Source organism: Rhinolophus ferrumequinum, chromosome 6, assembly GCF_004115265.2.
Source record: "Rhinolophus ferrumequinum isolate MPI-CBG mRhiFer1 chromosome 6, mRhiFer1_v1.p, whole genome shotgun sequence".
Taxonomy (NCBI): Eukaryota; Metazoa; Chordata; class Mammalia; order Chiroptera; family Rhinolophidae; genus Rhinolophus; species Rhinolophus ferrumequinum.
In genome coordinates, this window is record NC_046289.1 from 26,736,688 (window position 1) to 26,752,595 (window position 15,908).

At 43.1% G+C, this 15,908-nt stretch overlaps 1 protein-coding gene across 1 annotated transcript in view; it reads left to right on the plus strand.

Annotated features, from left to right (window-relative positions):
* The window catches only part of MAP3K9 (mitogen-activated protein kinase kinase kinase 9), a 69,134-nt gene that overhangs the window by 26,774 nt on the left and 26,452 nt on the right, over positions 1 to 15,908 (plus strand). Inside the window, 1 exon segment of the mRNA XM_033108348.1 lies at positions 15,030 to 15,210. Within this exon segment, the coding sequence (XP_032964239.1) occupies positions 15,030 to 15,210 (181 nt within the window).

Below are 15,908 nucleotides of genomic sequence, written 5' to 3' on the forward strand. Positions count from 1 at the left end.
CATTCCCTGAGCTCTCTGCTGTGCACGCCTGTGGCTGACATCATGACGCACAACCCATTGTCCCAGATGAGTGTAGGACTGAGCTTCTTTTGGCAATAGTGTCTGGTCTCAGCCCGTGAAGGCTGGACCTGTATGTGGTCCAGACAGTGGCAGTTAGGAATGTGTGAGTTGGTGGCTACAACTGGAAACAGAGGAACCATGTTCCTAGGTGGTTGTGGAGTGGCTGGAGGGGGATGGGAAGCTTCAGTCCTGTTGGAAGGAAAGAGCGGGTGGGTGGATGTTGGCACAGAGGTGGCGGGGAATGGGACCTCTAAAAGCCCCTGTGCTCACAGAATGCTCGTACTAAGAATGCTTCCGGTAAGACTGATGACATACAGGTACACAGCTGGAGAAGGTGGGTGATGTGAAGCCAGAAGATTTCCTAGGACTCTTTGGCCACCCTGCTCCTGGACATGTAATTAATTACTCCATCTCTTGGTCCCATCATCCCCATCTCCAGTACCTTAGTTTATTCTTTACCACCTTACCTGGACAATTGTATCAGGTTATTATGTCCTGGCTGCCAGTCTGTTTCCTTTTCAGTTCAATCTGTCTTACGGCAGCCATGTTATTTTGGTAAAACACAAATCTGATCCTGTCACTTCCCTGCTTAAATACTGCCCGTGACTGCAGGGTGGATCCAAGATCCTGCGCGTGGTCTGTGGTCATCAGTCCTGGTTCTTCCAGCGTCATCTTCTCCCTTTTGCCTTCATGAAGGTTCAGCTCCAGCTACAAGGAACTATTTCCTAGGTGTGTCAGGGTGTTTTTTCCCTTTGCCCTGGAACCACATTATTTCCCCTACTGAAAGTGTCCTGATTCTCTCCCTGGACCAAGCCCTGTCCCTTCTTTACAGCTCTAAGGGCAGCTGTGTAGTCTGTGACCCATCTCTTCATCTCTTTCTTTCTCTCCCTTTTGCCTATGTAGGTGACAGCTGACCTTGTGCAGTAACCAAAGCATTTGGTATCTTTTACTGGCCAAAGGCAGTAGATTCCCAGGCAGGGATGTTAGCAGGGCAGAGTCTTGATCTCTTGCGGTAAGAACCTGGATTCTTTCCTGCTGATAATTCTGATCCTGGATGTTGGTTATATTTTAGAAGCTTCAGCTAACCCCAAGTCCCTTTCCACCCATGGTGATGGTGCCACCTTCCCAAAGAGGAGGGTGGACACTGCAGTTAGTCAGGGTGGGGCTTCGTGGTCAGAGGACAAAGCCCAGCATCTCAAGACTTGACTTGCTGGGGTGCATATGACCCTCTGTGAGAGGCTGATTTTTGTGCTTTTAGAATTCCACCCAGTACACCCTGACCACTTTTAATAGCACCCAGCCGGTCTTATAGCGGAGACTTACTGACGCTGGGGTTGTGATGGAGCAAGGAGAATCTTCCTCTCCAAAGTAACCTTTCCTTCCGTATTTGAATGTGCAGAATGGTCCTTCCCGGGGCAAATGAGCAGTGAGTGATGTTTCTCCCATGGCTGACTGCGGCTGTTGGTTAACAGTGGAGCTGACTGAGGTCCAGAGGTTGGGGAGTTGACACTTGTTCTTCGCCTTTCTGATACATGAGGATCAGCCGTTCTTACCACTCTCTGGAGGCTCTTTCTGCTGATTTGGGGATGAATCACTGGGCAGGAGACACATTATAGAACAGGGCGAGGAGACGTGGATAGTGACTTGGTGTGCGTAGGGGCAAGAACTGAAGATTTCCCTGTGAAAGTCAGAGATTGGTCAGTTAAGGGTATTTCCTAGTTCTTATAGCCTAGTGACTGAAAGGCTGATGAAAGAAGATTCTGTACATTAAAGTAGAGATCCCAGACTGAGAACATTTCATTTTGGGCTTTGATGAACAGCTCTATTGGGCCCACCTGCGACTGTTCAGCACCAGATAACATACCTGTCATGAGGTTGGACGTCCAATGGTGATGGCAGAACTTCAAGATCCTAGGATTCCTCTACTTAATTAGTTCTTATCCTGACACATTTAAGTTTTCTCTTCTCAGCTCTCCCACCAACCTTCTTACTGATGGTTTGCCTTGACATACTTACTATCTAGAGGGCTTAAAGATGATCAGTCGTATTGAATTTACAGGGTCCGGCCTGTAAGACTCAAAGCAAAGCTCACAAGTTCTAAAATAATGTCAGACGTGGGTTTAGGAGGGTTACACGTCCTGCCCGTCAACACATGCCCTCAGCTGATGGACTGTCTCAGCTGTGATGCTTTAGCACACATTTGCTCTAAATTATGCCTGGTGAGATGCTGCCCACCAGCAAGCTTTTGCCACCACACCTTGCCAGAGCTGTCCTAGTTTGAGTGTCTGAGCTTCCCAAATATTTAGTCTTCATTTCTAAAGCACTCCCCTTTAAAGGTAAAAGGCTGTTTCCCTTCCCTAGAAAGATACAGAGCAGTACTCAGGTGGTTTGGTTTCAGTCAGAGACCCCTTGGGTTCTAGTGGAAAGGGCAGTGGGCACAGAGGTAGAATTAGGTTTGACTCCTAGCTTTGGTGGTTTCTCTGCCAGTTCTCTTCTGTTCTAAACAGTTATCCCTCCTTGTCCTGGCCAGTGAGAAGTAGCCATCGTCAACTTGACAGTGCTACGAGAACACCATTCTTAGTGGTGACTCTTCATACAGGACATAGGATTAGGTGAAGTGCCTGTCCAATTAATTTATGGTATGAGTCCATCCCAAGGCAACAAATAAAATAAAGTTGTGGGGTGCAATGTGGTGTAGGAGAGACCAGCATCGTAGAGATAGATGCACAAGGTCTTGTAGAGATATAATTGCTAGACATTTGACTCGCAAGTGTAGGGGACAGCATGGTTTAATGGAAGGAGCGTAAGCATAGTAACCAGAACAGGATCGAAATCCTGGCTTCCTTTCTTCTTAGATGTGGAAAAGTTACTCAACCTTTAAGCCCCAGCTTTCTCATCTATTAAATGAGGGTGCTATCCACCTTGCAGGTTGCCATGAGGCCTGAATGAGGTAACATATGTGAAGTTCCTAGTATTGTGCCTGGGACAAAGTAGGTATGCAAGAAATGGTATTATTATTATTATTATTATCGTTATTAAATGACTTAATTTTTCATATTAACAAAAAATGTATACTTATTTTAGATGACTTCAACAACATAGATGAGTATAAAGAAAAACTTGTCGCCTCAAATTACCTGGAGAAAATTGTTAGCATTTAGGTGTATATCATTCAGGGTTTTTTTCTATGTGATAGATAGACAGCATATTCTTAACAAAAAGAAATATCATCAGACTATGTATTTTTGTGTATAATGTTTTGTTTTCATAGTCACTTATATTATTAAATTGCCTGCTACATCTTTTTGATACGTATTTTTAAAGTAATGCATGTATAGTGTCCAGTGTAAAAGCCAAAGTATGTAACAAAGCTTATAATAAAAACTGAAGGTCATCTGCTCCATCCTTTCTTACTCCCTGAATCTTCTCCTAGCCAGTGAGCTTCTTGAGGAGAGGTACAGGTTTAATTTATATTTGAACACCCTGAACTTCGCACAAAGCATCATGCCACAAAGCATCAGGCCTTCTATACATGTAGCCTTTTTTTGAAAGATTTACGTCAACACTTATTATAGAATATGACATACTACTTTAAAAATATGCAGCTGAAGCATGCTTCAAGTTGATTCATTTTATAGCACCTCGGGGAGGCCTTCCGCATCTTCGGCTATATTGTATAGAAATTTTATTGACTGGAATGTTGCTTTTGGTTTAGATTTTCAATTTTAATATGTCTATTTCTGTTTTGCTATAACGAGATTTTGTAGTCGTAGAACTGAACTTTGTATTAGGTTAGCTATGAGAAACAGACACTCAAAGTAACAGTGTGGCTGAAATAAGAAGTGTGTTCCTCTTGTATGGAAAGTCTGGTGAGAGACAGTCTGTGGTTGGCATGGCATCTCTGTTTCACAAGCCCTAGACTCCTTCCCATTCACAGCTGTGCCATCTTTTGGGCATGATCTTCTCCTCATAGTCCCAGATAGTAGCTGGCCCTCCAGCTGTCACAGTCATGATCCAGGCAGCACAGTGTAGGAAGGGATGAGGAAAAAGGGCCAAAGACCCTGAGCTGGTGTCGTTTAAAACAGATTACAGAAAGCAGCTGCAGGGCCCTTCTTAGTCACCTGGTTATACCTTGGAACAAGGAGACTGTGAAATGTAGTTAATGTGATATGTGGCCAGGTGCCCATCTTGAAATTGAGGGTTCTGTTACTCTAGGAGGGGCAGAAAAACCACTGAAGGGCGACCAGCAGTCTGGGTCACAGATATCAGGCTCTTTTCCTATCATTAATCCGTTAGTCCTTCCACAATGTGTTGCCAGGATTGCTAAAGTAGCAGTTCAATTCTGCTGTGTTTTCAATTTGTTTTCTCTTTCTCACAAATGCTGCTGACTCTGTCCTTCTATTTTAACCCTTCCTTGGAGAGTCTCCCATCTACTCCTCTGGAGTCGGAGGCTTTGAGACACCTGCTTGGATGTGAAATGAGGGTAGACAGATCCTTTCCTCATGGGCAGTAACCTGTTGTTTTCTGCATAACGGGCTATGGTCACTGAGCCCGGTGGTTCTTAGGGGTGGGCTGTAGACCCCTGGGGAGGGGGCTGCTGTAAGGTGTCTTTGAATCCAAACATGTTTGTAGAAAGCACAAATATTCGTATTTCTGTTTTTCAAATGTGTGTAGGTGCCGTTGTGTTGATAAAACTCACATCCATTGAAAAGTGTTTTCTTATTGGGTGTTGAATATGGCATGATGGTCTGGGGCCCAGACTGTGATTTCATTCCGACCTGGTTTATATCCTGGCGCTGTGAGCCAACCTCTCTGAATTTCAGTTTCCACATCTGAAATTGCCTTCCAGAATTGTTGAGACGATTAAATAAGATTTGGACAAATCACTTAGTCCAGGGCACAGCACACATTAAAGCCCTCATAAACATTCGCTCTAGTTGTTGTTTTCTTCTTAATTGACACACATTAAAAGTACATCTACCATCATAAGAGCATTTTGTAAGGCTAAAGGACTTATTTTTAAAGGTTAGGAATCATTACTGTAGCTTCTCTGGTGATTCTGATGTGGCCATCCCTCAAACAGATATTTGCCTTCACTGCCTTCACTGATTCAATCAGACATGTTTTGGGGTGATTTGTGTTCATTTATTCATTCAAGACAGATATTTATTGAGCACCTATGATGCCTCTTCACGTTACAGGCATAGAAAGGGAGGCCACTGTATCCGCCTTTGCTCTACTCTGGGTCACAGGAGAAGGTCACTGTGCTGAGTGTTCCCTGGCTTTGCGAGGACTGCTCTGCACACATCCAGTGGTTTCCTTTTCTGTACCAAAAGCAGGGGGATCATAAGTCCCCGAGGACCCAGTGCTCTCTACGTGTCTCTAGTTCTTCTGATGGGGACTTCTCGCTGCCTGTGCCCGAGTGTTTGTCAAGAAGCAGAGCTTCGCTGGTTGTGCTAGTGGGACTTGGAGCATCTCTGCTGACATTGCTGAACCCCGCTGGGCCTTAGCCACTGCTGGCATCTCCCTGCCGTCTCCAGGCAGCACCACACCTCTGCTGAGGCAGACAGTCGGGGAGTCGAGGTAGTGAATCATTTTCCTGGGTAAGCAAGTCTGACCTCTCTTGGCCTTGCCTGGAGGGACAAGAGTGGGTGAGGGCCAGGGGCCAGGAGAGGCTGGGGGATGGATGCTGGCCTTGCTCTCACAGCATGGTTGTGGTCCATGAGTCAGGCTCTTCTGTGGGGCTCCTGCTGAGTCAGCACAACAGGGAGCCTGTTGTGTATGAGCCGCTGGCCTATTGGCACTCCTCTGGGCTGCTGGGCAGGGCTGGAGCCCGAGATCTTCTTCCTTCCTCCACTGGAGACAACGTGCAGTGGGAAGCGAATGTCTCCAGTGCTGAGTCAGGTGTCCAAAGGCCCGGCCGTCTGTGGAGCTTATCTCTGGGGTAGAATCCTCTTGCCTGACTTCTCTTTGCCCTTGGGTTTAGCTGTTCTTCAGCTCAGATGGATGGTAGAGCTTGGCTGGGCCCAGGAAAGACTGACACTACTTTCAGGGAACTACAGACTCAGAGAATGTCAGCGATGGAGGAATGGGGCCCTGGTAAAAGGTCATACAGAAGAGCTAGAGCCAGACATTCTGGGTCTTCATCTGTTGCTCTTTTCTTTCTACCTTGCTGCAGCTCAGAGATTATTTTTGTGAAAGTGGGAGAAGATGATGTGACAAATATCTGGTGGCTTGGCAGGAGCAAGCAGGAATACAGATTTTGCATACTAGGAGAGATTGGAAGAACCAAGCCAAGGAAAGCAGGAAGCCCTTGCAGGAAACCTCTGGGTACAGATTGTACCCGTTTCCTTCACCCTATTCAAGAAAACAAACAAAACTGAAGGAAGGGTTCCAGGCCAAGATGGCAGATTGAACACACACAAATACTACATCTGCCTGTGTTCACTCTTGGAACCTAGCTAGAACTATAGTAACTCACAAGGCCAACAGGAGAGGAGACAACAGCAATAAAGTTTTGGAAGCTGGAAAACAGGTGGATGGATGAGTGGTAACTGACTTAGGACATTTGAGAAAGATAATTTTAAGCTGACAACGAGGAAAGCAAAGAACAAATCCCTTTATATCACAGACTCCTAACATGTCTAGGAACTGGCAGGACCAGGCATCTCAGGAACGGGGGTGAAAGGGAGTACTAAAATAAGATAGGGTAGCAGTTGTGTGAATCTCATTTGGATCCCATGGACCACTTCCCCTTCTACTCCATGCAGTCACTTGACTGCCTTTCCTTTTGGAGGGTGAAACAGTTTCTGGACTGCGGGACTCTAAGCACATGGAGGGTATGGGTACTGTATTTTTTAAAAGGGGGGAGATGAAGTCACTATTTGTTACTGAAGCCTGCATTCTGAGACCACCTCACCCTCCTCATGGCTGGCAACCAGACCTTTATTTTCCTAGCAGTTTGGAAGAGTACTGACTAGCTCAAGAGAAATGGCCTCAGATATTCTTATCTAGGCTTACCTGGGTATCCCTATAGCAAAGCTCAGAGCTGATGTTTCTCCTATGTGCTTAGAGATTCTACTCAGCTTTTGATCCCCCCCAACTTATTATTATGGAAAACATACACACAAGTAAGAGAAATTGGCATCATGAACCGCCATGTGCTCAGTTTCAACAGTAACCAACTCGGAGCTTATCTTGTTCCTTCTGTCACCCCATTTACTGCCTACCCTTGATTATTTTAAAGGAAATCTGCAATACACACACACACACACACACACACACACACACATATGTAATTTTTTTTGTGTGTAAATATTTCAGTACGTACCTTTGAAACATAAGGGCTTCCTTTTTAAAACCTAAACACAATTTGGTTCTTAATCATGAACAGACAATCAAGGATTACTATCATTCTGATCAAAAGTACATTAGAGACCAAAGGACAAATAGAAAAAGCAGCTGAAACAAACTACATTGGGAGAAAACAAAGAAATAAAAAAGAACCATCAGTAATACACTTGGGTGAAAGAAAAGATATTGTACCCACACTACAAAAACAGCTTTTACACAGCTAAGTTTGCTTTCCATTCAATTAAAAAAAAAAAATCAATGAACAAAAAAGAGCTCTCTTAGAAATTAAAACCATGATAGGGAAATGACAAACTCAAGGGAACGGTTAGAGGTAAAGTGATGATGTCTCAGAAAGAAGAGCAAAAAGAAAAAAAGATGGGAAAAATAGAAAAGATAAGAAAATTGGAGGACCAGTCTAGAAAGACCAATATCTGAATAGAGTTTCTAAAGAAAGAGAAAACTGAGAAATATAGGAGAGGAAATTAACATTAAAATACTTCAAGAAAATTCTCTGTAACTGAAGGACGTGAGTGTTCAGATTTGAAAGTATTCACCAAGTTTCTACCCAAGGCACATCCCTCTGAGATTTCAGAATACTGGGGTTTAAGAAGAGACTAGAAATTTCCTGTAAGAAAAAGACGTCATATATAGAGCATCAGGAAGCAAAAAGGCTTGGGGCTTAATAGCCACGTTGGAAGCAAGAGAATAGTGCATGATGCTTTTCAAAATTATGAAGGAAAAATCTCCAATCATTTTTTACCACCTATAGGTGGTATAAAAATCAAGCTGCCCACACCTTGATTTTGGACTAGAATTCTAGCCTCCAGAACTGTGAGAGAAGAAATTTGTTGTTTTAAACCACCAAATTTGTGTTGATTTCTTAAGGCAGCCCTAGGAAACTAGTACACACAGCTACATTTGTGCTGGTCTCACTCACTGTTTCAAAACTAAGCAGCATCTTGTTTAGGGATGTATATGTAGGTGGTAAAATTACAAAGAGAAGTAAAGGAATGAATAACAGAAGTCAAGATTGTGCGATGTCTAGGGAGAGGGAAGACATGTGACAGGGAGGGACACACAGAGCTTCTAAGGGACTGGATTTTCATCTTATTTTCTTTAAACCATACATACATGTTTTATACACTCTTCTATGTGTATATACATTTGAACATAAACTTGAAAAAAAGACTAAACCAAGCAAAACACAACTCTCAAAACAGAGTTAGACTAGTTGCTTAACCTAGAAGAAGCAATGGGAATCATTTGAGTTAAATGAAGGCCTGGGGATGGGAGCCTTTGCTCCAAGGTGAGCATTTAGCAGATCATAGCCCCTTGTGCTAATGGAGATGAATGATAAACAAGAAGTCTCCAAAAGGTAAATCATCATTTACCATCAAGACATACGGAACAGTCTCTATAGTTTCTCCAAGTACCAGCTGAAAGCCTGGCCTCCAGCTAAATGACATGATCATTTCTCCCTCTGATATCCTAGCAGGAGATGGCTGTGAGGCCTTTTTAGGTGGTCTGTGTTAAATACCATTAAATTCCATAGAAAGTCATTCAACTGCTCTAGATTCACGGAGGACCAGGTTCACTTTAGTGCTAGTTTGCTTTTATTCTTCTCTAACACTAGTAATCTTTTCTAACCGAGAAAGCAGGCCTTGGGCTCAGAACTTTGACCGGTAGCAGGATCTAATGAAACGGAATAAGTTATTTTCAGTGTATTTATTTGTACAGGTTACCTAACATTAGACTATTTCTTTTTTCCATTTAAAGTAATGAAATTAAATTTCTTCTTTAAGTAATTTTTTAAAAATTCAATTTAAAGAAAAATATTAAGTAAATGGTATATAGGCAGTGTCCTGATCTGGCAATAATCAAGAACAATGTCTTTCGGTCACTGAGGTTTGGACCACCGTAACTACCTTACTGATTGTAGTGAAACCGGGGTCCTTGTTGATGCACATTTGGTCTTTGACCATGTATTCAATCTTGCCATGTATCTTTCTGTATAGCTTGTGCAAGGTCTTACCAGCTTACCTTTACTTGTGTTCCCCTACCTCACCTGGCACTGGCTGGCTGTGTTAGTCACTAGGGAACCCTGGCTGAGATGTTGGTCTTTCTCCAGTGTCATCATCCTGCCTGGTACACACTTGGCTCCCCTTAGTTCCTTAGTGATCAGTAATATTGGGAAGGTGCTCCCCAATACCTGGCAACAATAGGACGGAGAAGTGAACAGTCTGAGAATGATGCACAGATAGCCCTTCCGTCACATAAGGGACCAGTGAGGGCTCAGTTCTTTCAGAGAGCCCAGCCCTGTGCTTGGCTCCTGGAGTGGAGATGGTGTGGGTTCCGGAAGAAAGAGAATGAGGTTTTTTTGCCCTCGAGGAGTCATATTCTATCGCATTCCGGGGGAAATTATGAGACACATGAGTGCAGTAGTGGAAATGACTAAAAGAAGTAAATTGTGTTAAATCGTGTGGTATTGGTTTTGGGTGCTGAAGGAATAATTCAGGAAAAGGGAGAGCAGTGAAGACTAGCTAATCAAAGACAGTTTAGGGACCAGGCAGAAATTGAGATAAGCCTTAAAGATCAGTGGGATTCCTTTCTGTCCTCTGATGGCACAGCACTTGAAGAAAGATCTGGGTTTGGATCCCATCTCCATCCCTCACTAATGTAAGCTTTTGGTGTCTGTTTTAGCATAAGTAAAATGCAGAAAGTAATTGCTCCTACTTCGTAGACTTGATTTAAGGATTAACTAAGGTGATGTATGTGAACTTCTTTACATGCATCATGTAAAGAGCATCGTGTCACTGCATAGGAAGTGATTGATAATGGGTAGCTACCATTATTTCATCAACCATTTCATTTATTGATACAGCAAAAATTTATCGCATGGTTATTATGTGTCAGGGACTGCCGGGCTTCCCACATCAGTACCTTGAGTGCTGAGTCCTATGGTTTCCACTTACGTACAAGACACTTAATCATAACAGTAATAATAATAACTGTAGTGTCCTGAGTCCCTATTTATGTGTCAGGCACTCTGCTAGGTGCTTCATTATTGTCTCTCGCCTGTAATCTTTATCTCCATTTTATAGAAGCAGGAATAGAGGGCAGAGCGTATGAAACTTGTGCAGGATCACATGGAGAGTGTCAAGCCTGGGATTTAAATTGTCTGTTCTTTTTCCTTTTCCATACTCACTCTTACTACTGTCAGTCTAAACCCATTATGTCCCAAGCTGATCTTGGCATTCTCAAATGGGCTTTGTGTCAACTTCTCACCCCAGGTCACCACCATTCTACTTGTCAGCCATGTCTGAAAGGCTGAAGACCTATCTCTTCTCCATCAAGTCCCTTTATATGGTGAATCACTAGGTTTTTTAGTTCAAATGCATCTTTTCCTCTCTGCTCCCTTACCCTGGCCAGGGCCCACTGACTTGGGCCTGGACTTGTTACAGCATTTGTTCCACTGCCCCACACATGAGAGGTGAGGTTTCCACGATACATTTTCATGGACTTCACCAGATTTTGATAAAATATTCTTAAATTTTCCAAGAAGGAAAGCACAATAATTTGTTATTTCTGCAGCTGTTTGTCAGTGGTAGAAGCTTGCAATGGGCTCACCACAGTGATACAGGTAAGTAAGCTTCTGTGAGTATAACCTTTTTCTCCCACCCGGGAAAGCATGTTGGGAGAGAATTGTGTTCCACTTTGTTTTAAAAAGTAAATCTTTTCTCTTTAACAAATGGTATTGGGACAGCTGGATATCCAAATGCAGAAAAATGAAATTGGATGCCTTTTTCATACAATATACAAAAATTAACCAAGGATGGATGAATGACTTACATATGAGTATAACAGCTGAAACCATACAACTCTTAGAAGAAAACATAGAGGTAAATATAAATCTTCATGAACTTGGATTTGGTAATGGATTCTTTGATAGTATGCCAAAACCATGAGCAACAAAAGAAAAAAATAGATAAACTGGACTTCATCTAAATTAAAAACTTGTGCATCAAAGGACATTATCAAGTAAGTGAAAAGATAGCCTACAGAAAGGAAAAAATATTTGTAAATCATCTATTTGATAAGGGTCTAGTATCCAGAATATATAAAGAACTCTTATAACTCAAAACAAAAAGACAAACAACAAATAGACATTTCTCCAAAGAAGACACACAAATGACCAACAAGGGCGTGAAAAGACGCTCAATGTCATTAAACACTAGGGAAGTGGAAGTCAAAATCACAATGAGATACCATTTCATATCCACTAGATAGCTATCCCAAAAAAAGAAAAGAAAAAGGAAAATAGGTATGGTAAAGATTGGAGAAAATGGAACCCTTATATATTGCTGAGGGGAATGTAGAATAGTTCAACTCCTGTGGAAACCAGTTTGGCGATTCCTCAAAACGTTAAACATTGGATCACCATATAACCTCATAATTCCTTTCCTAGGTATACACCCCAAAGAATTGAAAACAGGTACTCAAAATATGTACACACATGTTCATAGCAGCACTGTTCACTATAACCAAAAGATGGAAACAACCCAAATGTCTTATGAATGGACAAATGGATAAAAGTTGTTGCGTATACATATAATGGAATATTATTCATCCATAAAAAGGAATGAAATACTGATACAAGCTATAATGTGAATGAACTTTGAAAACGTACTAAGTGCAATAAGCAGATGTGTCACATATTATGTAATTCCATTTATATGAAATATCCAGAATAGGAAAACCCACGGAGATAGAAAGGTGATTGGTAGTTGCCAGGGCCTGGGAGGAGGGCAGAATGGAGAATGACTGCTTAATTGGTGTGGGGTTTCCTTATAAGGGTGACGAAAATATTTTGGAAAAAGGCAGAGGTAGTGGTTGTACAACACATTATGACTGTACTAAATGCCACCGAATTGTTCACTTTAAAATGGTTAGTTTTATGTGAATTTCATCTCAATAAAAAAAACTACAAGAAAAGTAAAGCTTTCACAAACTTAGTTACCATAATTATTAATAGTAAGAAGTGCTTAGTTGATACCAGTATGTCAGGACACCATTATTGAGAATCATTGGCGGTAGCCATCTGCCAGGATTACTAGCTGGCTTCTGATTACAACCTTTCCTCTTGGCTGAGGACAGGACCCCGGGCCAGAGATTTCTAACTCTGATGCCTTCAGGGGCCCAGCCTATTGGGATAAATGTTTGAGGTCAGCTGGGTGTAAGGCAGCAGAGGGTAGTTAGTGAGGATTAGGTGGGACTGGGCTGGACCTGCACAATATAAAGGAAATCAGATTCAGCCAGACTGACCTTGGACTTATTCTTGCCTCATCTCCATCATTCCGCCATCCCTTTTAAGCCATCTGACAGACTAGTCTATTTTAAAAATCATTTCCAATATGTCATTCAGTTGCTAAACTATTTTTTTATAACAGAATGTAAACTGCTGTGCTTCCCCTTCCGGCAGAGAACCTGAGGAAGCTCAGCTGGTTCCATATGTACCATGAAACTTTTATCCTGCCCATTGTACCCTGCCTCAGCCACCCTGAAGTTTGGGGTAACTGGACTGAACCCAACTGGCTGTGTAGGCTATTACCATGTTTCCCCTGAATCTTTGGTTTAAGGACGGCTCAGAGAGAAACAGAAGCAGCTGATGGCCCCCTCTGTAGAGGGAATGGTGGGCTTCTTTAGTGTCTCTTTCGTTTAGTGTCAACAACCTGAGTGCATATTTGTCCATTGTCTCTGCTTAAGAAGAGGAGAGAGACATAGAAGAATCTGGAAAGATTTTTGTTATTAGATGAGATAGAGAAAGTTTGTCCGTCTGTCTGTCTGTCTGTCTGTTTGTTTGTTTGTTTGTTTTTAATCCACCCAAGCATTCAGAGACCTGGACCCATCCAGGATGTTGGAGGCTGGGAGTCGGGAGGGGTGTGTCAGGGGGTGTGGTATGGGGGAAGGAGACTTAGTTCATTAGATCTAGGGAGTGGCTGGCACTGTTTTCTTTTGTGCCTCCAGCTCTGTAGCTGCTTGTAATCCGTCTTTACTGATGATTTTCTGAGAAGCACATAGGACATAGAGATCTTTGACCCACGTCCTTCAATATGGTAACAATTCAGTGGACATTTGCTGGTGGGGGGTGGACAGGAAAAGTACAGTTGTGTGACTTGAGGGACCTGCATAAGGCCCTTGCCCTAACCCCTGCCCCCGCTTTCTGAATGGCAGAAAGAATCTTGCTTTCTTTCCTGAAATCCTGTGTACAGAACTCTGAATTCCAGGAGGTTCAGTATCTGGCCCGTAAGAGGTTGTGCTTGTACCGCGCCTTCAGAACCATCCCACTTGTGAAAATGGAGGCTTGGCTTCCACAGATCCAAGGAGCTTACTAGCTACCCACATAGGCACAGTTCCTTGGCTTAGTTTATAGGACTTTAGTCAATTAGCTTTTTTGCTCTTTTTGGGGAGATTGGCTCCCGCAAAGGCACACTTATCGCTGGAACCATCCTATAGGTGAGGTGATTTTCTCAGCTGCTGTCCTAGGAAAGCCAAAATGGCTCCCACATTTCGGTGCTTTGATGTTAGAAGTTGGGAGACAGGGCCCAGAGAATAACTAGTTCAGTGCACTAGTTCCTCCTTCCTGGACCATGTTCACAGAGAACATATGTGGGCCCTCTGACCCTATCAGCCAGTTCTCAATGGGTAGGGGCGAGTTCCTGGGTTAAGGGGAAATCTCTGTGCCCAGAAATGTGTTTTCTTAAGAGCTTAAGTAAAGTAACTTGGATTGGTTCATAGAAACTCTTCAGATACTGAAACATTGAAAATCCAACGTGTACCTCCATTCTTTGTGGTCTAAGAGAGGTTATAGTCCAGGGGTGCCCTGGCAATAGGAAGCCCAAGTAGCCGCTCGTCAGAAGGGTCAGCTGTGACATCACATGCAGCTCCTTTTATGGGCTGTGTGGTATAAAGGTTAAGAGAGAGGCTCTTGAATCAGGCTGCCTGGTTTTCAGTCTTGGCTTATTACCGTGTTTCCCCGAAAATAAGACCTAGCCGGACCATCAGCTCTAATGTGTCTTTTTGAGCAAAAATTAATATAAGACCCAGTATTATATTATATTGTATTGTATTATATTATATTATATTATATTATATTATATTATATTATATTATACCTGGTCTTATATTATATAAGACCCAGTCTTATAGTAAAATAAGACCGGCTCTTATATTAATTTTTGCTCCAAAAGACACATTAGAGCTGATTGTCTGGCTAGGTCTTATTTTCAGGGAAACATGGTAGTTGCATGGCCTTAGAAAATGTATTTAATTTTCTAAGGTGCTGTAACTCAGTTTCCTCATCTGTAAAACAGATGGCAACAGTACCTATCACATAAGGCTGTTCTAAGGGTAAGAGATAATGTCTATATAAGGCTTGGTACAAAAATGGATATATTGTATATGTTTAAGAAATGATGGTTCCTACCATCATTCCATGGTAGCTTCGTGATGGAGCCTGCAGGAGAGGACAGCAGATGGCAGGAGGGCTCTGTATTCGGTGGTTTCCTTGTGATTAATGCAGATTCTCTGGTTTCTTCTGTATTCCTTTCCTTGCCCAGTATTGATCCTCCAGAAGGTGGAGAATGGAGACCTGAGCAACAAGATTCTGAAGATCACTGATTTTGGCCTGGCTCGGGAATGGCACCGAACCACCAAGATGAGCGCAGCAGGGACATATGCGTGGATGGCACCCGAAGTCATTCGTGCCTCCATGTTTTCCAAGGGCAGTGACGTGTGGAGGTAAGGGCCATAGGTACAGCATCAGTGTTCCCCAGGTCTGTTTTGGCTGCACACATACTTCAGGACTTGGAGAACTGAAGTTTCATAGACTCCCAGGCACCCCAACTAGGTATAAGTGACCCCTTTAGGGCAATCTACTCTAATTCCCATGTTGCCAGGGGACAATTTCCAATACCTTCACCTACCAGCAATTCCTCCAGTGCTGTGGCAGGTACCACCTCTATGCAGACCCCTTTGTGTTGGTGATTCTTCCTGGGGAAGATCAGTAGATGCCAGGGGCAATGTGTACTCCGACTGCAGGGTGGTGAGGGCACTCAGTCATTCCTGCAGACCTTCCTCAGGGTCACCCTGGCTTGCTTCGCAACAGTGGCTATTGCTGCTGGACTTGTCCTCACTGTAAGCTCTTGGGCCAATAAGTATTCTTTGTGCTCTTTTTTCCTGGTGGGCTGGAAAGTATCCTTTCCAGTTACCAGTTAACCTTTTAATCAAGGCTCTGTCTATCTGTTGAATATTGATAAAGAAATGGAAAAAGACAGATCCCCAGCATGCACCCAGAACTGCAGAGTCACTGATTAGACCAGCCGCCCCTCTAACAATTGTCAGCTCAAGAGGTCACAAGAATACGTGTCTAAGAATCATGTCCCCACTGAAGGGAGGATGAGCGTCCACAGTGTATGCGTCGTCATGGCTGAGACAGT